The sequence below is a fragment of the Nyctibius grandis genome, chromosome 32 (genome assembly GCF_013368605.1).
Source record: "Nyctibius grandis isolate bNycGra1 chromosome 32, bNycGra1.pri, whole genome shotgun sequence".
NCBI classification, from domain to species: Eukaryota; Metazoa; Chordata; class Aves; order Nyctibiiformes; family Nyctibiidae; genus Nyctibius; species Nyctibius grandis.
This window is the reverse complement of record NC_090689.1, coordinates 2305393-2324270: the sequence shown is the minus strand read 5'-3', so window position 1 is coordinate 2324270 and position 18878 is coordinate 2305393. Positions and strand designations below refer to the sequence as shown.

At 45.3% G+C, this 18878-nt stretch overlaps 1 protein-coding gene across 2 annotated transcripts; it reads right to left on the bottom strand.

Moving 5' to 3' along the window:
• Window positions 1–1233: 1233 nt before the first annotated feature.
• AMMECR1L (AMMECR1 like) lies at window positions 1234–16758 on the bottom strand. Of its 2 annotated transcripts, XR_011049898.1 has the most exons (8): window positions 16303–16758; window positions 13482–13926; window positions 7219–7329; window positions 6612–6726; window positions 5772–5862; window positions 5225–5268; window positions 4689–4785; window positions 3378–3464 (listed from the first exon to the last, which is right to left on the bottom strand). XR_011049898.1 is itself a non-coding variant. In XM_068421143.1 (7 exons), exons 2-7 carry the CDS (start codon window positions 13886–13888, stop codon window positions 3353–3355), a joined length of 933 nt encoding a protein of 310 aa, XP_068277244.1. In that variant the 5' UTR covers window positions 13889–13926; window positions 16303–16755; the 3' UTR covers window positions 1234–3352. The 2 variants fall into 2 exon arrangements, 1 of the variants encoding a protein (XP_068277244.1); XM_068421143.1 differs by lacking the exon at window positions 5225–5268 and having other exon boundaries at window positions 1234–3464; window positions 16303–16755.
• Window positions 16759–18878: the final 2120 nt, after the last annotated feature.

The following is an 18878-nucleotide window of genomic DNA, read 5'->3' as shown; positions in this document are numbered from 1 at the left end:
AATACTTCATTAGAGGATAGAGTTCAATTATTTACACTCAGAAGTTATTATATAGGTAGGAGGCAACCAAGTGTAATACAAAGAATTGGTCTGACATCTCTGCACTGAAGGTCAAAAGAGGTCTCCTGCTTTAAGGAAATAATAAATTAACCAAAAAACCCCAACAAAACAACATGTAGTTTCCAGAATACAAACAGAAAACAGCACTAATAGTCAGTGAAGATTGCAGATGTTTGTTAATGTAGTATGAAAACAAATTATTCTGTGCAAAGGTTAAAATGAACTCTTAGATTTTCTTAGGTTTTTTTTTCTCATAAATTGTAGATACATGATATTTTGACCATAAAACGTTCCCAAACTGAAATGGCCTCAGTTGAGATTGACTGTTGAACGTTATGAAAAAAAAAAAAATTAAGAACCTCACAGTGGAAACATTCCAACACTGACAGACTCCAGTGATCAAAGACATTCTCCTGTAGTTACTGTAAAACAAAGACAATTCATAATTGCAGTGAGATTATTTCTCAGTTGTGGTTGTCATGAGAATAAGCCCTTCTAGACCAAAAGGCACTTGCTTCTAAGGATGAGTTAAATCCAGATCAAACCAGGTAACAGTTGCTTCGAGAAGGAGTAGTTCTAACCTGCTGTCCCAGCCAAGTAACCACAGAGCAATTCTTACATCAGTTGGTCATTGATTTTGGTTGCCTCCAGCTTGAGGCAACTCAAAGTACATTTTGCTTCTAGTTCACCTCTTTCATCCTTATGCATAGCTGCCGTGTAATGATCTAGAAATGGGATTATTTCCTGAGACCACCTGTCCTTGTCATACATTTTTCTGAGTTAACTCAACTATTGACACACTTTTCAACTGATTTTATAGCTGAACCCTTATGGGACTAAAGCTGAGAGGGCCTGTTTCTTAGGCAGCAGACCAGTGTTTCTGATTTGCTAGCTTCTCACTGCAACAAGACAAGAACACCGTACATATTTAGAGGCGTTTTTGTTTTTTTTTTTTTCAAACAGACCGAGTGGGGAAATGGAAGTGGGAGAGGATAAGGCTTCCCCAGTCCCAAACCATCTGGCCCACTTCACGCATAAACCAACCAGGTTACTCAATCCTAAAATTCTGTTCTTTAAAAATGACAGCTAACCCTCCCCACCCCACCCCTTAGTCATCCCCTATTCAAATAAAATGAAAACAGGAAAACACTATACACTGTTGAAGACACAGAACAGGGCAAACATTTGAAAAAGAACCGATATTGTTGAAAAGCCTGGCACTATATGCCTGCATGACCAGTCTCACTGAGCGTGCTCAGGGGTGAACTTTTAGCACCATTTTTTTGCTTTTTTAAACCTTTTAGAAATTAAATTCTAACATAGAACACTTGAACAGTAATGAGTGTAGCCCTATGTATCATACTGTTTGACAGCTGAAAGGTGAATGGTATGTCCAGAGCTGACCCCACCCTCCCCCATCACTACACGGCACCTAGGAGAGTAATTACAAACCACTCGAGTTTGTAACAAGACTGGTTTATTCTCAGCAGCAGGAAATCATGAAACAATCCCTTAATTTTCAATTGCTTTTCAACAACATCACAAGGGAAAAGTGGCAATTTGTAAGAATGACCCAGTACAGGAGGAAAGCTGGGTCGATATTGCACCGTTATCCAGAATAGGACCCCCTCCTTTCCCTCATGTCTCTCTCCTCCAGTGGGAGAATGTTACACCAACATGAAGCAAAACTGCATGATTCTGTTTGCTTCTCTAGGACCAGAAGGAGCAGCAGCACGCAGTTCTGAGCTTTCGACCAGCCCTATTCCCTGCCATGCCAGGAGAGCATTTCAGGCTTGAAACACCAGCCAATTTTAAAAGCCATCATTACCACCCACAAGCAAGCTTTGAAGACATATGCAACCAAACAGCCGTGACTCTGCTATGCACTTGTATTTTCTTTCCTGATCATTGCTGACCCTCCAGAAACTTGGAAAACAAAACAAACCCCAAAATTATATTTTGAAGTCCAGTGACCTCACTGAAAGAGTGTCATAATTTAGACTTTATGACATCCCTCAGTGGCGCTGCAGAACAACAACTGGGTAACTTATCTTCCTCTTAGAAGAGAGTATTTCTTGCAATCATCAGTGACAGGAGAAGAAACACAGAATGCACAAGTTTCACACTGTTTGGGTAATACAGCTTTCCCCACTCATTGCCTTGACGTGGTAATGACTAAACTGTATAACAATTTACCAGTGAAACTACATAGTTCTATTCCATAGGCCTGCTATAAACCGGAATACTCACAGTTCTCAAGATTGATAGTCACACCAAAGAGGCTGCCCTATCAAAAGGAAGGTCCCCGAGACCGTTAGCTTAAGTTAAACAAATTTCAGTCACCAGCCTCACTTGTATGACTACAGTCAATGCCCTGCAAATCTCTCCTCATCCCTAATCCAATCAGGCTCCGTTACAAATGTTTGGACAAACTTGGACAAAACTTGGTCGTAACAGAAAACTGTCGAGGGACAGTCAAGTACCTTGTTCTTTGCATACACAGCATGTGCCATGTTGCTCTCTTACAGGCATGACAGCATTCTGTTTCATAGCAGGCTACATTACAAAGCTCTGTCTAAAAACCCAGAAAACTGTAAACCAAGAGGATTTCTAGAGAATCCAACCTACAGTAGGATCTGATAATTAAAGCCTTCTAGGGTTTATTTAAATAATGGATTCATTTGCAATACCATCCAAAGGCTTTTCACATCTCTAATCAGTGTTTTCTGTCCATGAGGATGGGGTGCTATCCAGATGTTCAACCCTCCCCAATATCATAATGTCCGCCTGTGATGTGCGGGGACTGCAATCAGCTCTCGGTACACAACAAATACCAGAGGTTAAAAAAAATTAAAAAGAACCTAAAAAATGTTTTGTTGGACTCCGTTGCCCAGGCTGCCAGGGGAATGCTCCTACTTGATCTGGGGGGGCTTCTGTAACGAACAACTCAAGTTTCCGGAGTGTTGGTAACACACAAGAACGGATCATTCCGAAGCGGCACGTTCACTCCTAGAGGTCTTCTGCACCTCACGACAGTTCGTAGGCATGGAGCCCCAATCCAACTGAACCCCCGTTCAGAGGGAAGGCTGAGATAAGGCTTGGGCCCCTGAAGTTCTGTCATGCTCTCATCCTCCCCCCAGGTCAGCTGGAAGGCAGACTTGGCAACGGAAGCTAGCATCATAAAATGGTGCAGTAATAGAAGTAACTGGACCAGGAAGAGGAGGCATCTGCCCCAATGATGTCGTAGCCGTTGGCAGCAACTGGGGAGTGGGACTGGTCATGCAGCCGTGTGTCAGGAGTAATGATTGTAGAGGGGAGGGGCATGAAGAGTGCCATTCTGGAAACAATGCTGACGGGAAGCCATGTATTCTGCATAACTGATTGTCACCTTCTCACTGCGGTACCTATGGGAACAGCGTGAGAAAAAATAATGTAAATGGGCTACGCAATATGAAGGGACTAGACATAAAAACATTCATCCCAGATCACCTGTTAGCTCACAGCCAACAATGACCAAGAGGAAACCACTAACTTCATACAAACTACTTTCTTTGATATTGCCTCATGCAGTAGTCTGAATAACCCATCTAAGCTTGAATTAGCTTCAGTGTCCCAAAAGTTGAGCCCTATTCCAGGCAAGCATAATTAAGGGGACTCCTGAAGTAGCACCCAGGAAACAAATGATCAATTTGTATTCTGTTTATCCACTTGCTGTGGGAAAAAAAAGGGCATGAAAAGTTTGCTGGAAGAAGACTCAGTTTCAGAGACTAAATAACCAGTATTTCACTATTATTTACTTTTGTGGTTATCTTCTCATTTGAAAGGCTAGTGAAAGAAAATGATGGAGTTGAGTAAAGGGAGGTTTATTATAGCATGTACGTGACTTAGTCCACGTCGTACAATCAGAATTCACAAAACGTGAAGTCCCTTCTGAGAGACCAGAGATTTCCAGGTGCTTCTAAAGCATGTGACACAACAGAGAACTTCAAAGCGGTCGTGAATTGCACTAAGTCCATGTTACACAGATTTTAATGAAAACCTTCATCCTGTCCTCTCCTGTTAAAAAAACCCTGCATACCCATCTCATTTCTCTAGAGGTAAGGAACGACCTGATAAATTAGTGTTTCTATACAAAACCAGAATGTCCCAATTTTTACTAACATAAAGGGAGCTGAAACCAATAGGACAGCTGGGGGTAGAGAAAAGCAAGCTGAAAACCAGCCAGATTTGAGTGTGGTTTGGTTTTAAGACAGCTGCCACCTCCAAATAGCTACACCATCCACAGATGAGCACACTGAGAAAAGGAAGTACATTGTAAAGACACAACGGAAAGTCAACCATTTTAACTTTCAAAGGTTCTAGTTCTTTTGATCTTTCACATGGATGACAATATTAAAACCAGTCGCTCTTTTCTTAGAAAATGCTGACTTGGATCCTGCATGGACCAAACATATTGCGCTTCATTCTGTGTACATTATATGCCTAACATGTGGCATTTATGATTTTGTCCTTCAGACTACCTCTCTCATCTGAAAGAGGCATGAAGACTTACATCATGCACAAATACTTTAAATTACCCACAAAACACTATGAAGTAAAATTAGAAGATGACAAATACATTGACTTACCTGGTGAGTTTTATCGTTTTCCTAAAATCATTGGTAATTGGAGCCTTAAAGCCACCTTTCCTGAGTAAGGAGTCTATGGTCTGGATCTGATCCCAGTCTATTGAAAAATAGAAGCAAAGGAAATTTTTCAATATAAAAATGATGTTTCAAAAAGATCAGAGATGCATTAAAAGGCCTCTAGAAAAGCAAACAACTCAAGAGGAAACTTCTGAGCTTTACAAATACCAGTGTTGAACTGGACATACGTGGTCTTATGCATGCACACTATCTGCACATGCCAACCCCTTTTAACTCATATTGGAACTGGTCTATAAAACAGTTAATTCCATTTTCCATATGGCCTCTCTTCTTACAAAGGTCTGTGCCTTGCTCCTGTTGCAGGGCCCCCAAACTGTTTTATCATGTGCCACTCAAGTTTAGCTCTCTAAGCCTTAAAATAATACTTAGCTCTTTACATAGACAAACTGGGATCAACCTGATGCTCTAGTGATAGCACAGTGCACTGCTATGTGAGAGATCAGAGTTAAAATTCCTACCTTAGTCTTTTGCCCCAGAGCCAGAAGGATGCGACCACTCCACTCTGCTAGGTGGAGGAAAGGAGGCAATATTTTGAGCAGTTACCATGGTGACCGCTACTATATTTGAGTGGGAAGTGTGCTCCAGAGGGGCCCTGTTTCCTGCCCTCATCTGGAGGATGCTACTTTAGCAAGAATGAGGAGGAAAGGGACTCTCCTGTTGGTGCTGTGCAGCCTGCAGTTATCCTAGTTGGTGGGAGAAACATAGAAGAGGAAAGATGCAACGCTGAATGAAGCTGGAAGATCCATACTTTGAGATCCTCTATTTCTTAAGCCCTAAAACATTTTTACACTAAGGTACAGCTGTGCACAGATGTGGGATGAGAGAAAGGCCAGACGAAAACCCAGCAGCAGCTGTATCAGGTGTCAGTTATCCAGATTAAGCCTGGTGGCTCCACGGCACTACTATGAGGATAGCATTGCAATCCGAACCCAAAATCCATAGGTTTATGTTACCCAGTTCTGTGACACAATGTGTTGAGGTGTTTGGCTGCCATCTCAAACCCACCTTGTTCCTTAGCAACCTCAGGTAAATACGTGGCTGTGCGTTTGACACCTTTCTCATTGATGAACTCTATTCTGATCCCATGGATCCCAACCTATAGATGGAAATGAATAGCCAAATAAGAGGTGTTTGCTAGCACGGAGACCATGATCGAGTTGTCATTCCCACAACACTGTACAGCTCTCTCGCTATGGCCAGTTTGGCTTTTGCCTGCATAAGGACATTCTTTTCCCCCGCCTCTGTCCTTGCCGAGCAGGTTTCACAAGCAGATCTCTTAGCAGCAGAAGGGACCTCTGCCACCTTTCCCAGAGGAGTCTAACCAGTCTCCCTGCCACTTCTCCTGAAGTAAGTCTTGTCAGAAGTCTGACAGTTTTCCATCTCTTATGTTGGGTAAGAATGACAAGATCTCTACACAAGAGTCATGCCTAAAATAGCCCAACCACAAAGTCTATTTAATCCTTCTTGAACTAAATATACTGCCACGTACAAGGTCCTAAAAATGATTAATACCTTCAGTCTGAACTACTTTTTATTCCCAGTTTCTATTTGCAGCATCAAAATACTTCCCAGGTTTTTACATATGTATTTACACCCATCTCCTGTTGGGCCAAATCCATAAAACACTTTAATGTCTTTTATTCCCGTTCAGATCCCCCCCCAACCAAAAGCATACTGCTAGCCCATCCTCTTCCTCCCTTCTAGTTTTCCAGCCCCATTTCTTCTGTTCCCAGTTCCTTGTATCCCCATACACCCCTGTAATGAAGGAGACACATCACCATGTACTAACCCGAACCCGAACGGAACGAGAGTGTGATGCAGAGTTCCAAATGCACCTGTTCTCACCTCCCAGTCCAGGTAGTCACTGGCATCCTCAAAGTTAGTGAGGAGGGAGACAGAGCAGAAGAGTTTGGGCAGCTCCTCACGGGTCAGGGGGGGAAATCGGCTGTCCTTAAGTGCACTAAAGGAAAGCGAAGATATGTTGCCTAATACAAGCACCAAATTAAAGTGTCAGATGCTCAATTACTCCCTTTTTGATTATGCCTCCGTGAAACATGTTTCTCTTTGCTACGGCAGAGAAAGTGATTTGCATGTCTTCCTAATCTAATGAACTGTAATATGCAGAGAACAGCGCAAGGTTCCTGACGCTCGCTGTCCTCCACTTACTGCAGCTGGAGCGTAATCATGTGCTACGTAAGATATCACGACTGTTAGCATGCAAGACAGATTCGACATTAGCCTTAAAACACGAACCAAAATTCACCGATTGCAAAGATGTTCCACTAAATCCTGATATATTACCTCACCCTAACTATCACACACTTCTCAGGTTTATGTTATTGTGAAGCATATTAAATTGAACTATGTCGATCCAACATCTTAACCTTGAATCCTTATAGATCTTCAGCAAATTAAACTAATTTCAGATTTATTTCATTTTCAACATAATTACCTGGTTAATGTGTATTCCCTGAGTCCTGAGTGAAGATTCATGGCTGAAAAGGTCCCAATGCAGCCACGAAGCCGCTTGTCTCGCCCCGTTTTCCACGTCACAAAGAGTGGACTGAAAAGGCAAAGAAGAGAAATACTCCAGCCTCTAGAAATATTTGGTTGCTAAGGGGAGACCAACAAGGTGTAAAAGAGCACATATGCGTGCACTTGCTTTCTCTCCATCTAATAAACCCCAACAGGCACGTTTTCTTACCTACTATCTAGCAATAATGAAAACCCACACCCATACACCCCGAGTTGCAAAACCCAACATCTCCCCCCACCTTTTCAGCATACTCCCTTCTCTGCACCAGTACTCTGTAAGCTCTCCACCAACACCTTCCTGGCCAGACTCTGTGCTGTCTTCTAATGAGCAATGCGTTTATTTGACCCCACTGATTACCTCTGTGAGTAATGGCCTCACTTAGTAGCATCCAGTAGTTTACATTACAATCCCTATAAAAATTAATGTAGGTGAAGCAAATAAGATTACTTATTTATCGTACCATTGAACCCGAAGGATCCCCAAGCATTCTACAAACCATCTATAATTCAGGTTTGCAATAAAAGCTGGGGAGTTTTTTAGGGATAGAAAGGAAGCCTGGGTTTTTTTTTTCCCTGTTACTTCCATGAGGATCTGACTTCTGGGTCCATCCCTAGTGCTCAAACAGTTTATGTTCACAACCTTTATTTACCTTACATTTGATTTATATTTACGCAGATTCTCTCCTGTTGAACACATATCTAAATCACTATTATTGTTCCTACTCAAACATCACATGGATTTCCATTTCCCTGTCTACTATCATGAATTTACAGGCATAACAGTAGATTCTCAAATTCAGTAGGCTCATTTCAATCTGTTAAACTTGAAGCCATGATTAAGCCCCAAAAATTAAGAAGTTCAGAACAACAGTATTCAGAAGAGCTCTGCAAAGAGGTAAACAGGTAAAGACAACTGTGAATATTAAACGCAAAAAGTTCACTTGACAGCAGTGAGTGAAGTTGCAAACAGCTGTAGAGAGAAACAGTAAAGAAAGGACAGTGGTGGCTGCAGCTCTACAAGAATGTCCGAACATCTGGAAAATTTTGCAAGGCTGATCTAATTATAAAAACAGGATGAATGAGCTTACTTTTTCAGATTGCAGAGTACTGAATACAAGATGTGGTCATTTCGAACCCAAGCATAAATGAGAAAGTTAGTCATTAATGACTCCAAACATCAGTCTGCGGATTTCTATTGAACTTCAAAAGATAAGTAATACGATAGAAAACATGCGGTTAAGAAAATAATTTTCTGAGATTAAACAAGCAATGACAGAAGTTCTAAAACATGAAGACAGAATAACTGATCCTACAACAGAGCTCAGACACTCCTCGAACTCTTGAAGCTCTTGTAAGCAGTATCTCTTTGCAGCAAACATCACAAAAAGTACCAAGAGATTCTGTTCGGACAACAAAACCAGCATGGAGTGTGGATGATTTCTCAGATACAGGCAACAGAGCTTCTTATGTCTAAGCAGTTAGAACATAATTTAAACTGTAGTGATAAAGCAACGCCCAGTGATGTTCCTCAGAGCAACGATGGAATTAAAACACTCTATCACAGCATAAATCCATCATTCAGGATCTAGTTACCAGCTGTGACCAATGGCAGAAGTACTACCCAAAATAGCAAACAGCCTTTAAGTGATAATTGTGAAGTACTTTGCCCACAGAGGAAGCAGAAACATTCTTCCACAACCATCAGCCACCTTATGGTTGCTCGACCAAGACAGAGGATTTACTGTTCTAGTTTTCCAACAACACTTCAAGGCACTTGCGGGATATCACTCCTCTACACTTTAATCTAGCTACCATATGTTGAAACAGAAAACAGAAACGGAGTGTAACAAGATACATTAGAAAGCTTACCAAAAAAAGATACTAAACTTAACAAAGGAGATTTCTGAGAAGCATTACTGTCACAAGCTCAGTGGAAATTTAGCTTAATCTAATTAAAGTTTTGAAACCATTACTTAGCCCACGTGACACTCACCCCAAGCAGAAAAGGGAAGGTAGAAAATGAAAAGCATCACTGACAGAATACAAATCTAAGCAAGTTCCTTCTCTTCTTCGATTCAAATTACAGGTTCACATTTCCAATTCACCTCTTTCCCCTTATGAAAAAAAAAAAAAAGAAAGGATGTTTCCACTGAGCTGTGACACAGCTTTCTGCATCTATAATAGAAGAGATATTACCCGAAAGGACAGGATAATTACATTAAGGCAGCTATCATTTTAAAATATCTTAAAGCACATTTTAAACAATTTTTCACTGTGGTCATAACAACTGAGGCATAAAAAAAGACATATGATTCTGTACAAGTACATAAAATTTCACTGTTACAAAGTTTTTCACTTTAGAAAAGATGTTGTTTCTGTATCTGAAGAATAAATGTGCTTAGCAAATTGCAGGTGCAGCTGACAATAAGTCAATTGTTCCATAGCCCCTCCTTGAAAAGTGTATTTCCCAGATGCACTGAGAAAAATCCCAACAATCTGTTGCCCGTGTTCACCCAAGAGCACTTACTGGTACTTTGCAGTCACATCCTCAGCAGATTATGGCAACCGTTTCTCCCCCAGCCACAACATCCTACGTAGGTGTGTTTGATGAGAGTTTGCTAGGCTGAGGAGAGGGGAATTTCAGGAAGTAAAAACTAGCTTCTCCAACTGCAACTACAAAGTAGCAAAATATAGTTTGTTCAAATTAGAATTTAGCTTGTACTAGGAAAAAACCTGTTACAGTATAGATATTAATCATACAAGTATCTTCTTATTTGCCTTGCATGGCAACTAGAAACTTGCATGGTGTACTTTTAGTACCAGTTTGTAATACCTACTATTAAAAAAAAATCAAAGACTGAAGTACATAAATGGAAGAAGTAACCATTTAACTATTTGCATGCCATACAGCTTCAAAATTGTCATTTTTTCCCGTAACCTGAATAGCAAAGGGGATATTTTCTTCATTTACCAAGTTAATTCAGACATAACTACAAGTCTTGCAATGCTGCCTTCTCTCCATTGATTTGTGGACGTCATGTAAGGTTCCCTTAGGTATCTATCCCTCCATAGGTATCTACCAGCTCCAAAATTCCCATCAAGATTGTTGTCCATGTGCATATCCTCTCAAGATGGTAACTGGAATTCACGATGGTTTTCATGTCATAACCCTGTAACTTTTGTGGTTTTATACTGTTTATGCAGAATCCTGACCTTCAGACTACTTTTATCTTTATGGTTCAGCACCAATTTAAAAGATCTGTTACCTGAGAAATAGGTCAGGACAAACCTGTGCATCTTTCTGTTCTTTCCATCAACAGACTCTTTTCTGTCTGTCCAGAGAGACTTCTGGTATATACCTTTGTTTTGTTCAAAGACATCTTACATCAACATTAATTATGTTATGTGCAAATTATTTCTCTATTTTCACTTTCCTTACTCTTATATTTGATAACATTTGGCTTGAAGTTCATTACGTTACTGTCTCAAGTGTGATAGATCATCCCTGTGTGCTGCTCTACAAGAGAGCAAACCCCATGCTTTTCCCTACGGTACTGTTACGACCTGGTCGCAACTAGTTCATAAATCCCTTGGAGTAAATTAAGGTGAAACGACACCAAATAACTGGTATGAAATTAAGAACAATTTATTAATACAGGGAAAGTTGCACGGTTGTAAGCGTCTTGGGTTTCTGAAGGCACTGAGAAAAGAGAGAAAAGGAAAAAGGAAAAGAGAAAGAGGATAGAGACTATGAGAGAGAGAAAAAGAGAGATCACCACCCTTGGATCCAGCGATGTAAGTTGTCTGTAGAGTTGGTAGGTTGCTTGCAGAGTTGATCCTCCAGTAAATCGCTCGCAGGATCGGTCCTCAGGTGGCGGGCGGGAGCGCGCGCCAGCATCCCAAGGGAGAAGGTCTAAATACTTTAGGTCATTTGCATGCGAGATAGGAGAGGGTGGTAACATCCCTCTTGTCTCCCCCCCTCTGCTCGCTTCCCATGCTAATTGGGACGCCTGCGCTTTGCAGTCTTAGATTGTTCTCGAAATGAGTCGGTGGTCCCCCAAGGGGTGTCTGGTGGTCGTGATCCCCTAGTTGTGGTGTCCGCTGTATGACCCCGCTTCTGCACAAGCGTGGCTGAGGCCTTGCAAAGTTGTTGCACATGTAGGCTGGTCCCAAGGAAAAGATACCATCCCGCCTCCGCAGGACTTATCTCTTCCTCCAGCCAGAGTTGTAAATCACAACAATTAAGGCACAGCAGGGGTATTGTTCTGTTCCCAAGACCCTTATCTCTTGCCAGACTTGCAGGCCTCTGTAGTATGCATACCCTCCTCCAGCCAGAGTTGTCAAACAAGTTGTTTAAGGCATACAAACTCTGTCCGTCACAGGTACATACAACTATTTGCTAGAAGCAACAGCACAAATGCTGAAACACAAGAAAATTCAGGTAGGCATTTGCCTGGAGGGGAAGAAAAGAGAAGAGCAGGTTTTGCTTTGGAGTGCTGATCTAAAAGGCTTTTAAATTATCAGCACAGAAATGCCTAATGAACAATTTTTAACTTTTCACATTTTGGCATAAAATTCAGCTGAGATTCCCAAAAGAACACCCTTTTTGCAACTAGTCAACAGAAACGGCAACAAAATCCAGCTAGAAATCTCCTTTAACCCCAAAATAATGAAGCTGTATAAAATAATCTCTCTTACTGACTTAAGAACAGAACAACAGCAACAAAACCCCTTTGCTTTTCAAGTGACAAAATAACAAGCAGCCTAAGGTATCCTTTTCTAAAAGGAGCCTACGTAGCTTAGGTATGAAAAACAACATCAGAAATAGTTCAGTTTGGAGAGTCCCTGGAACTATTCTATATTCTAGTCCAGGGTATTTCTCCATTCACTTGTATTTACAATATTAAACAGCCTCGTCTGCGGTAGCATTCAGAACACGTATCCATAATCCTGCTCAGATAATAACTGCATGGAAGCACAACCTACATCTACACTGGCAGCCAATAAGGTGGGGAGACATAAAATACATGGAAAAAGTCCTTGACCTGTTTAAGCCATTGTTCCTTTACATCAATTTAAAATTCATTAACTTAAATTAAGGATGTCAACAACTTTTTATTTTATCTATTGTTCTGGAGGTGGCCCCTGGAGGAGTGTCAGAAGGTGTATCTGTCATTGATCTTTCCCATATAATTCTTCCACCAAACATTTTAACAACATTAACATTTCCACACCTACGCATTCAACCTTCAGATAAACATTAGCTAAATCTCACCAAAGAGAAATAGCTTCATAAATCCTTCTCCTCACTTCTCATACACACCTCCTTTCTTCTTAACCTTGTTGTCGTCCTTGACAGTTCACTCTCCGTTTCTCCCCGTATTGCCCAACTAGCACTATCTCCATATTGTCAGTTCCACAACTGGCAAATTTTTGGTTCCCCTCCCTGCTAAACCCATTAACTTGGACAACTGAACACCCTTGTGAGTGTCCTCGTCCAACTCTCACCAGCTCAGCACTTGTTTCAGGATGAGCCAGGAACTTGTTTCAGCTTCTTACTTTATTGCCTTTCTATTTGCTTCGCAGAAGGAAGTTTCTCCCCTTGTCCCTTCACCAAGTTAGTGCCTGACATTTGAAGCAGGATCCTCTTCAAATTAATGACATTATTTACTGTTTTCCGAACACTCTAATTTCCGTTTCACTCATTCTTTTAGTACAATTTTATGGGAGGCACAGAGCAGTAAATTTTTTACAGAGGAATCCATTTACAAAGGGAGCCACCTTTAACAGAATGTTATCATGAAGTGGGTTTGCACTCCTCAGTAAAGTATGCAACGACTCGTGCAACACGTCAGACTGTGAGCTGAAGAAGCCCCACACTTCCTCATATTTTGCCTAGCTCTCTTCCTGCAGAGCTAAGCGCGTTCTCCCTTGAAGGCCACTCTTCAAAGCTCCACTCATCTCCACCAACAAATATAACAGAATGTTTTTACTCTTCTCGTGCACTTACAGTGCATTATTTTTTGTTTCTGGTAGAGGAAGCAAGCAGCAGAACGCACCCCTTCCTCCCTGCATACCAGTTTTCCCATTTTCCAGAGGAAACCCTTCATCCCTCCCCAACCAAACCACAGCTCTGGATGCTGGTTTCTCAGCTTTCCTCCCGCACACGGATTTACTCACTAGGGATCATTGGTAAATCGAGGAAGTCGTGGCTGAGGGAAACCATAGAGATGACAGTAGAGTACATCAAAGCAGTAGCAGCACATCTCTGCTGTCACCACCAGGTTCTTGGTGCTGTTGGCAGTTCCATTGGGCCGAGTAAGTGGGCTCAGAGCTCCTGAAGTGGGATTCATTCGAGTAATTGGGGAATTTCCTGGGCCCAAAGTCAAGTCAGATACGTTCTCCCTTCCATTATTCCCATCTGTATGCTGGTGGTTCTGAAGAGGACCTGAACTGGAGCCTGGTACAGTTGTGGCCTGATTCCCATGACTGTGCGTTCCACTCCCAGACAATTTGGGCTTCTTTACCCCACAACAGCCAGCTGCCAGCTTGGGCTCAAGTGGAGGAACACAGCGTCTTTTTCCCATCCTGCTTCAAAACTCGCTGCCTGGAGCACTGCAGAACCCTGGCAAAAGAGGAGGCGGGAAAAAAAAAAGCAATACACAAAACAGTTACAGGTGGAAAACCAACAGCTGCTTCCTTGCTTCTGCTAAGGTGTCAGAGAGGTTTGCTTTTTCAACAAAAAGAGGAAGAAAACCCTCATAATGCGCAACTAAGCACAGAACAAAAACCAGTTCAGCAAGCAAAATGGGTGCTTTTGCACATAAATTCAAAGAGTGTGTACACAACATGCATGAAATCACACTTTTAAAGTTGTTGATGAGGTGTGCTGAACGCTTTAATAGGCCGCTCATCACAAAAAAAACATAACCAGCCTTCTCATAAATGGAATGAAGCTGTGGGAGAACAGAAGAAAAAAAAGACAAAAAGACTTTGGAGTACAGATATACCCCATCCACTCCTTCCCCGGATCACCCCTTCCCCCTCGGCCAATGCCTGCACCCACGGCAAACAAGCTATTGCAAAACCACAATTGCTTCCCCGTCCTCGACAGAAGAATGACAACAGCTCCGAAGGACACCTTCGGGGCTGGACTCCCAGGGGTGCTGCCCTTGATTTAGCGCTAGCCTCAGCAAGACACAGAGACACTACAAGCATTGAACCACCATTTTCTAAACAACAGACCATTTTCCAGACCCCAAGAACTAGAATCGGCATTTACTTTCTAGGATTAAGACAATCAATAGTGCTCACAAGTAAACACGTAGGGTGTACAGTCAGGACATGCAGGAGAGGACGAGCTGAAGACTGAGCACAGTCTGAACAGAGGGAAGTGGTAATGGCAGGAAACAGGATATTAAAAAAACCCAGAACAGTGTTTTGCATCGCAAGAAGGCGTGGAACAAATACAGGGAGGAAAGCCTACGCAGACAATAATGAATGAAGATGATAGGCAAGGACCACATGTCAACAGCAGGAACTTCACTAAGTGTAATACCATCATCACCGTGAGATCTAAACACACAGAGGGAGGGAAAAACAGTTCCCCATCTGTCAAAGGGGGCTAAAAGCACAGACATGTAAGTCACAGAGCACACTGTGGAAAACTGGACGTCACACACAGCTCCTGAGAGTACCAGGCTCCTTCTTTAACCACCAGAGCACCCCTCTAACTCTTCCAAGGATTTAACTAATGGCTGAACATGCAGAGACTGGGGGCAGTGTGATATGCACTGGAATTCATGGTATGACAACTCCCTTCCTTCTCTGCACATGCAAAAAACATAAACTTTTATCTGTGCAGCTTCATCAGCCATCGTAAGAGTCGTATGACCCTGAACTGAACCAGGACTGGTATGAGAGGTGTTGAGAGACGTGCCTCTCCACACAGAACACGTACACTTGCAGCGCTTACTCTGCTTAGGAATCCTCACCTCGAGGTTTTAGAAAGATAATCTGCATGAGGAACAATTTACAAGACCTAATGAGAATTATCCTTGTTCCTTTGATCTCTATCTTCATAACAAAAAAAAAAAAAGGGGGGGGGGGGAAGGAAAAGTATAACTGACAAAGCAAACATGTAATTTTCTTCAGTGCCTACTGAAAGTTAAGCTGCTATGGCTCAGTGAAGCTGCCGGGATAGATGAGCCTCCTCAAGTCACCACTGCAGGCTGGCCGCGTTCGGGGGAAATAATTCATTTATTCCCTTGAGACCACAACTCTTCATTTTAAGCTGAGGACGTGGCAGGGGGGCAGAAAAGCGGTCTGCTCTCCTCCATTGCCCAGCCCTGCAGCAGGCAGAAGGGGCCTAACCCAGGCGGCTGCCCCGGCCGGCTCCGGCGAGGGGCTCCGCTGCCCGCCGAGGGGCTCCGCCGCCCGCCGAGGGGCTCCGCCGCCCGCCGAGGGGCTCCGCCGCCCGCCCGCCTCCGCGCTCGGCCCGCCCGGGGCAGCGCCTTCTGCCCCAACAGCGCGGTTCAGCCGGAGCGATGCTGACCCTGCGACGGGCCCCAGCCCGCTACTTCGTGACGGGACCCGCGGGGGACCCGCCGCACCGCCGCGCTGCCGGCGCTCCCCAGCCGCCCGCCGGCTCCCCGCCGGAACACCGCCCCCGGCGCCGGGGCAGCCCCCGCCCGCGGAGCACAAGGGCCGCCCCCCCTCCCCGGCGTGGGATGAGCCCCGGGCGCTCAGACACAAACTTTCCGGCGGCTGTCCCGGGGGTCCCGCCAGCCCCGCGCCGGGGACGCGCCCGGGAAGCCGCCGCGCCTCGGCCCCGCTCCCCCCGCGGGCGCAGCCCGGCCGGCCCCCCGGGGGGCAGAACCGCCGCCGCCAGGGGGCGCCAGTGAGCGGGACACCCCCCTCCCCCTTAACCCCTTCCCTGCCGCCGGGGCGGGCGGGGCGCCGGCGCCTTCCCCCCCTCACCCCCCGCTCCCGGCTCGCCCACCTCCTGCACCCGTCCCGGGCCGGACGCGGCTTCTCCTCCGCCTCAGCCCAGCCGCCGCCGCTGCTGCCCCGCCGCCGCCGCCTCCTCCTTCTCCCGCCTCATGGAGCCATAGGCCTGGGCGAGGCTCCCCGGAGAAGCGGGCCCGGCGGGCGGGGGTCGGGGGGGCAGGGCCCGCCGCGGCCGGGCCGGCAGCCGGGCTTCCCGGGGCCGCCGAGGCAGCGAGGGGAGCTGGAGGACTGGAGCGAGGCCGAGGGAAGGTCCTCCGCTATCCCGGCAGCCTCCTCCCCGCTCGTGAGGTAATGAGGGAAAAATGTGCATAGTCCGCCAGCCTCCCGTCGGCCCCGCGGTGCCGGCGCGACCATAGAGACGGGAGGACGCTCTTCCCCCTTCGGAACCATAGATACGGGGGACTTCCGCTCCCAGGCGGAGGGCGCGCGGGGCCGGGTTCCCTCCCCGTCACGTGACGGGCCGCACGTGCGAGGACAAACAGTGTCGGGGGCGGGAGGGGCCACTGCGCGCGGGACTCCCCCGCCCCCGGCTGCGCGCTGACCCGGGGGGGGGGGCGGGGGGGAAGACACCCTCACGTGGCGGGGGAGCCGCTCTCCCATTGGCCAGCAGCGCCGTGACGGCACTCCAGAGGAGGGGCGCGCGGTCGGAAACATCCATTCCGTGGCTCGGGGCGGGGAGACCCCTCCCCACTGGCCTAACCCCCCCCCCGGTTCCGCGGGTCTTGGTGCGTCCCGCCGCGGGGGGCAGCGCTGGGCGGGCGCTTCCCGCTGTGAGGGGGTTGTGACCGTCCCGTCCCGCCTCTCGGCTGAGGGGGGCCGCGGGGAGCCGCGGGGTTTCCCCGCCGACTCCGGCCCTCGCCGAGCGCCTCGGCCCGCCCCAGCCTTGCCCAGCGCCGCTGGGAGCTTCCCGCTGAGGGGGCGGACGTGAGGGAGGTGCGGAGGCCTGTTCCGCCGAGGGTCTCCCGGAATGTACGCACCGGGCGGCTGCTCCCGCGCCTTGCTTGTGGCAGAGCACAGAGATACTGAGTGTCACAACCGCACCTCAACAGAACCGACTTCTTTAATATTTCTAACTGCGTCTCGTCCCCAGCGGGGCACCCAAATCCTTCACTCCCCCCGTTCTACAGAACCTGTCAAAAACACCGCAGAGCAGCAGTTACTCAGCAGCGGCTTCAGGACATGGTGCAAAAACAGAGGCTCGATATGTGCTTTCCAAGGAGAAGCGTCTCCCACAGCTGGTTGTTTCCAGCAGTGAAGTCTCTAGGATGAGGACTGCTGTAAAGGTCAAGGTGCCCAGGCTGCACGAGGTGTTCCCAGGGCACAGCAAGTTATGGGACAGAGGAACCCGGCAGCAAACCACTCATTTCCTTCTGAGAACACACACAAAACACTGGAGAAAGGTGAAGAACAGACCTTGCAGATCCCGGTATAAGCACACACCACATTCAACCTCAAGAGTAAAATAAACTGGCATAGCTTTTTAAGATTGTACAATGGAATTTCTGTATACTATTCCTGATCTAAGCATAAAGAACAAATAAGAGGCAAGAAAACATCAGTTTTCGGATGTTGAGAAATCCAGTTGAATGTCAGTGGATCTTACTTTCTCCTACAGAATCTATATGGCTTCTGCAGCACTAGGACATCACTGAAATTATTACCATTCTAAGGTTATGGATGAGCATGATCCTTTTAGTCTAGATGACAGCCTTGAAAACTAAAGTTACTATAGGAGTCTTTGCAAAGACTCAGATGAAAACAGCCTAGAAGAAAGGACTAAAAGCAAGTTTTAAACTTCTGCAGTCCTTAAAAGAAGCCTTCCTTCCCTTCCCCCCAAAATACCCCACTGGTTATGCCTTGGATTTAATCCAAAAGCCCTTTGCCAACAATGGGAAACAGTGCTCAGCCCTACAGACAGCAGCTTTAGCATCATGAGGGAGCTTCCTGCAGAGTCTTTACGAACTGGGGAGTGCTGGATGTTTTATTACCATGACAGTGTCAAAGACTTGACCAGTTCCTGAAGCACCAGAAACACAAGGTGGTAAGCGGCGGTTTATTTGATTCTCGCCATTTCAGGTCTTACCTCTTGCATTTTAATTGACGCTGTGACAGAGGCTCTTGCACAGCAGCATACACCTGTATACGCACACACTCCTTGTGGGCTTGTAAAACTGCAGGGATAGTTTGATGTTTTCTTTCTTCTAGACAAGGAAATGAGCAAACAAATATCTAAGTTACAATATCATTACACTAGAATTGTATCTTACAATGACAGTATTATTTAAAAAGTAAGGTCAAGCAAATATGAAAATGAGACTGCTGTCCAGGCAAATCTGAAATAACTTGGTTTTGCAGGCGTTAAAAACACAAGGAACAGTATGAACGTGGACATTCTGCTTACTTCTCTAGTTAAAAAAAAAGTCAGAAATAAGGAATTAAATACCATTTTTTTCTAATCTAACTTCTGAAAGAACTCAGTTCTGAATAAAGTCAAGGTAACGGACCTATAACTGGATGAGAAAAAAAAAAAAGTATTCTTAAAACAGAATTAGTTCATGAAACTGAAGC

Bases quoted from the DNA above. Each gene is read 5' to 3' on its own strand.
- AMMECR1L (XM_068421143.1), bottom strand. From the start codon at position 13,888: ATGGGAAAAAGACGCTGTGTTCCTCCACTTGAGCCCAAGCTGGCAGCT. The intron at 7,330-13,481 runs GTGAGTAAATCC...TTGCCTTTTCAG, and splicing joins CGATTTACCAATGATCCCTA to TCCACTCTTTGTGACGTGGA. The intron at 4,786-5,771 runs GTGGGTTTGAGA...ATTTTTCAATAG, and splicing joins TGAGGTTGCTAAGGAACAAG to ACTGGGATCAGATCCAGACC.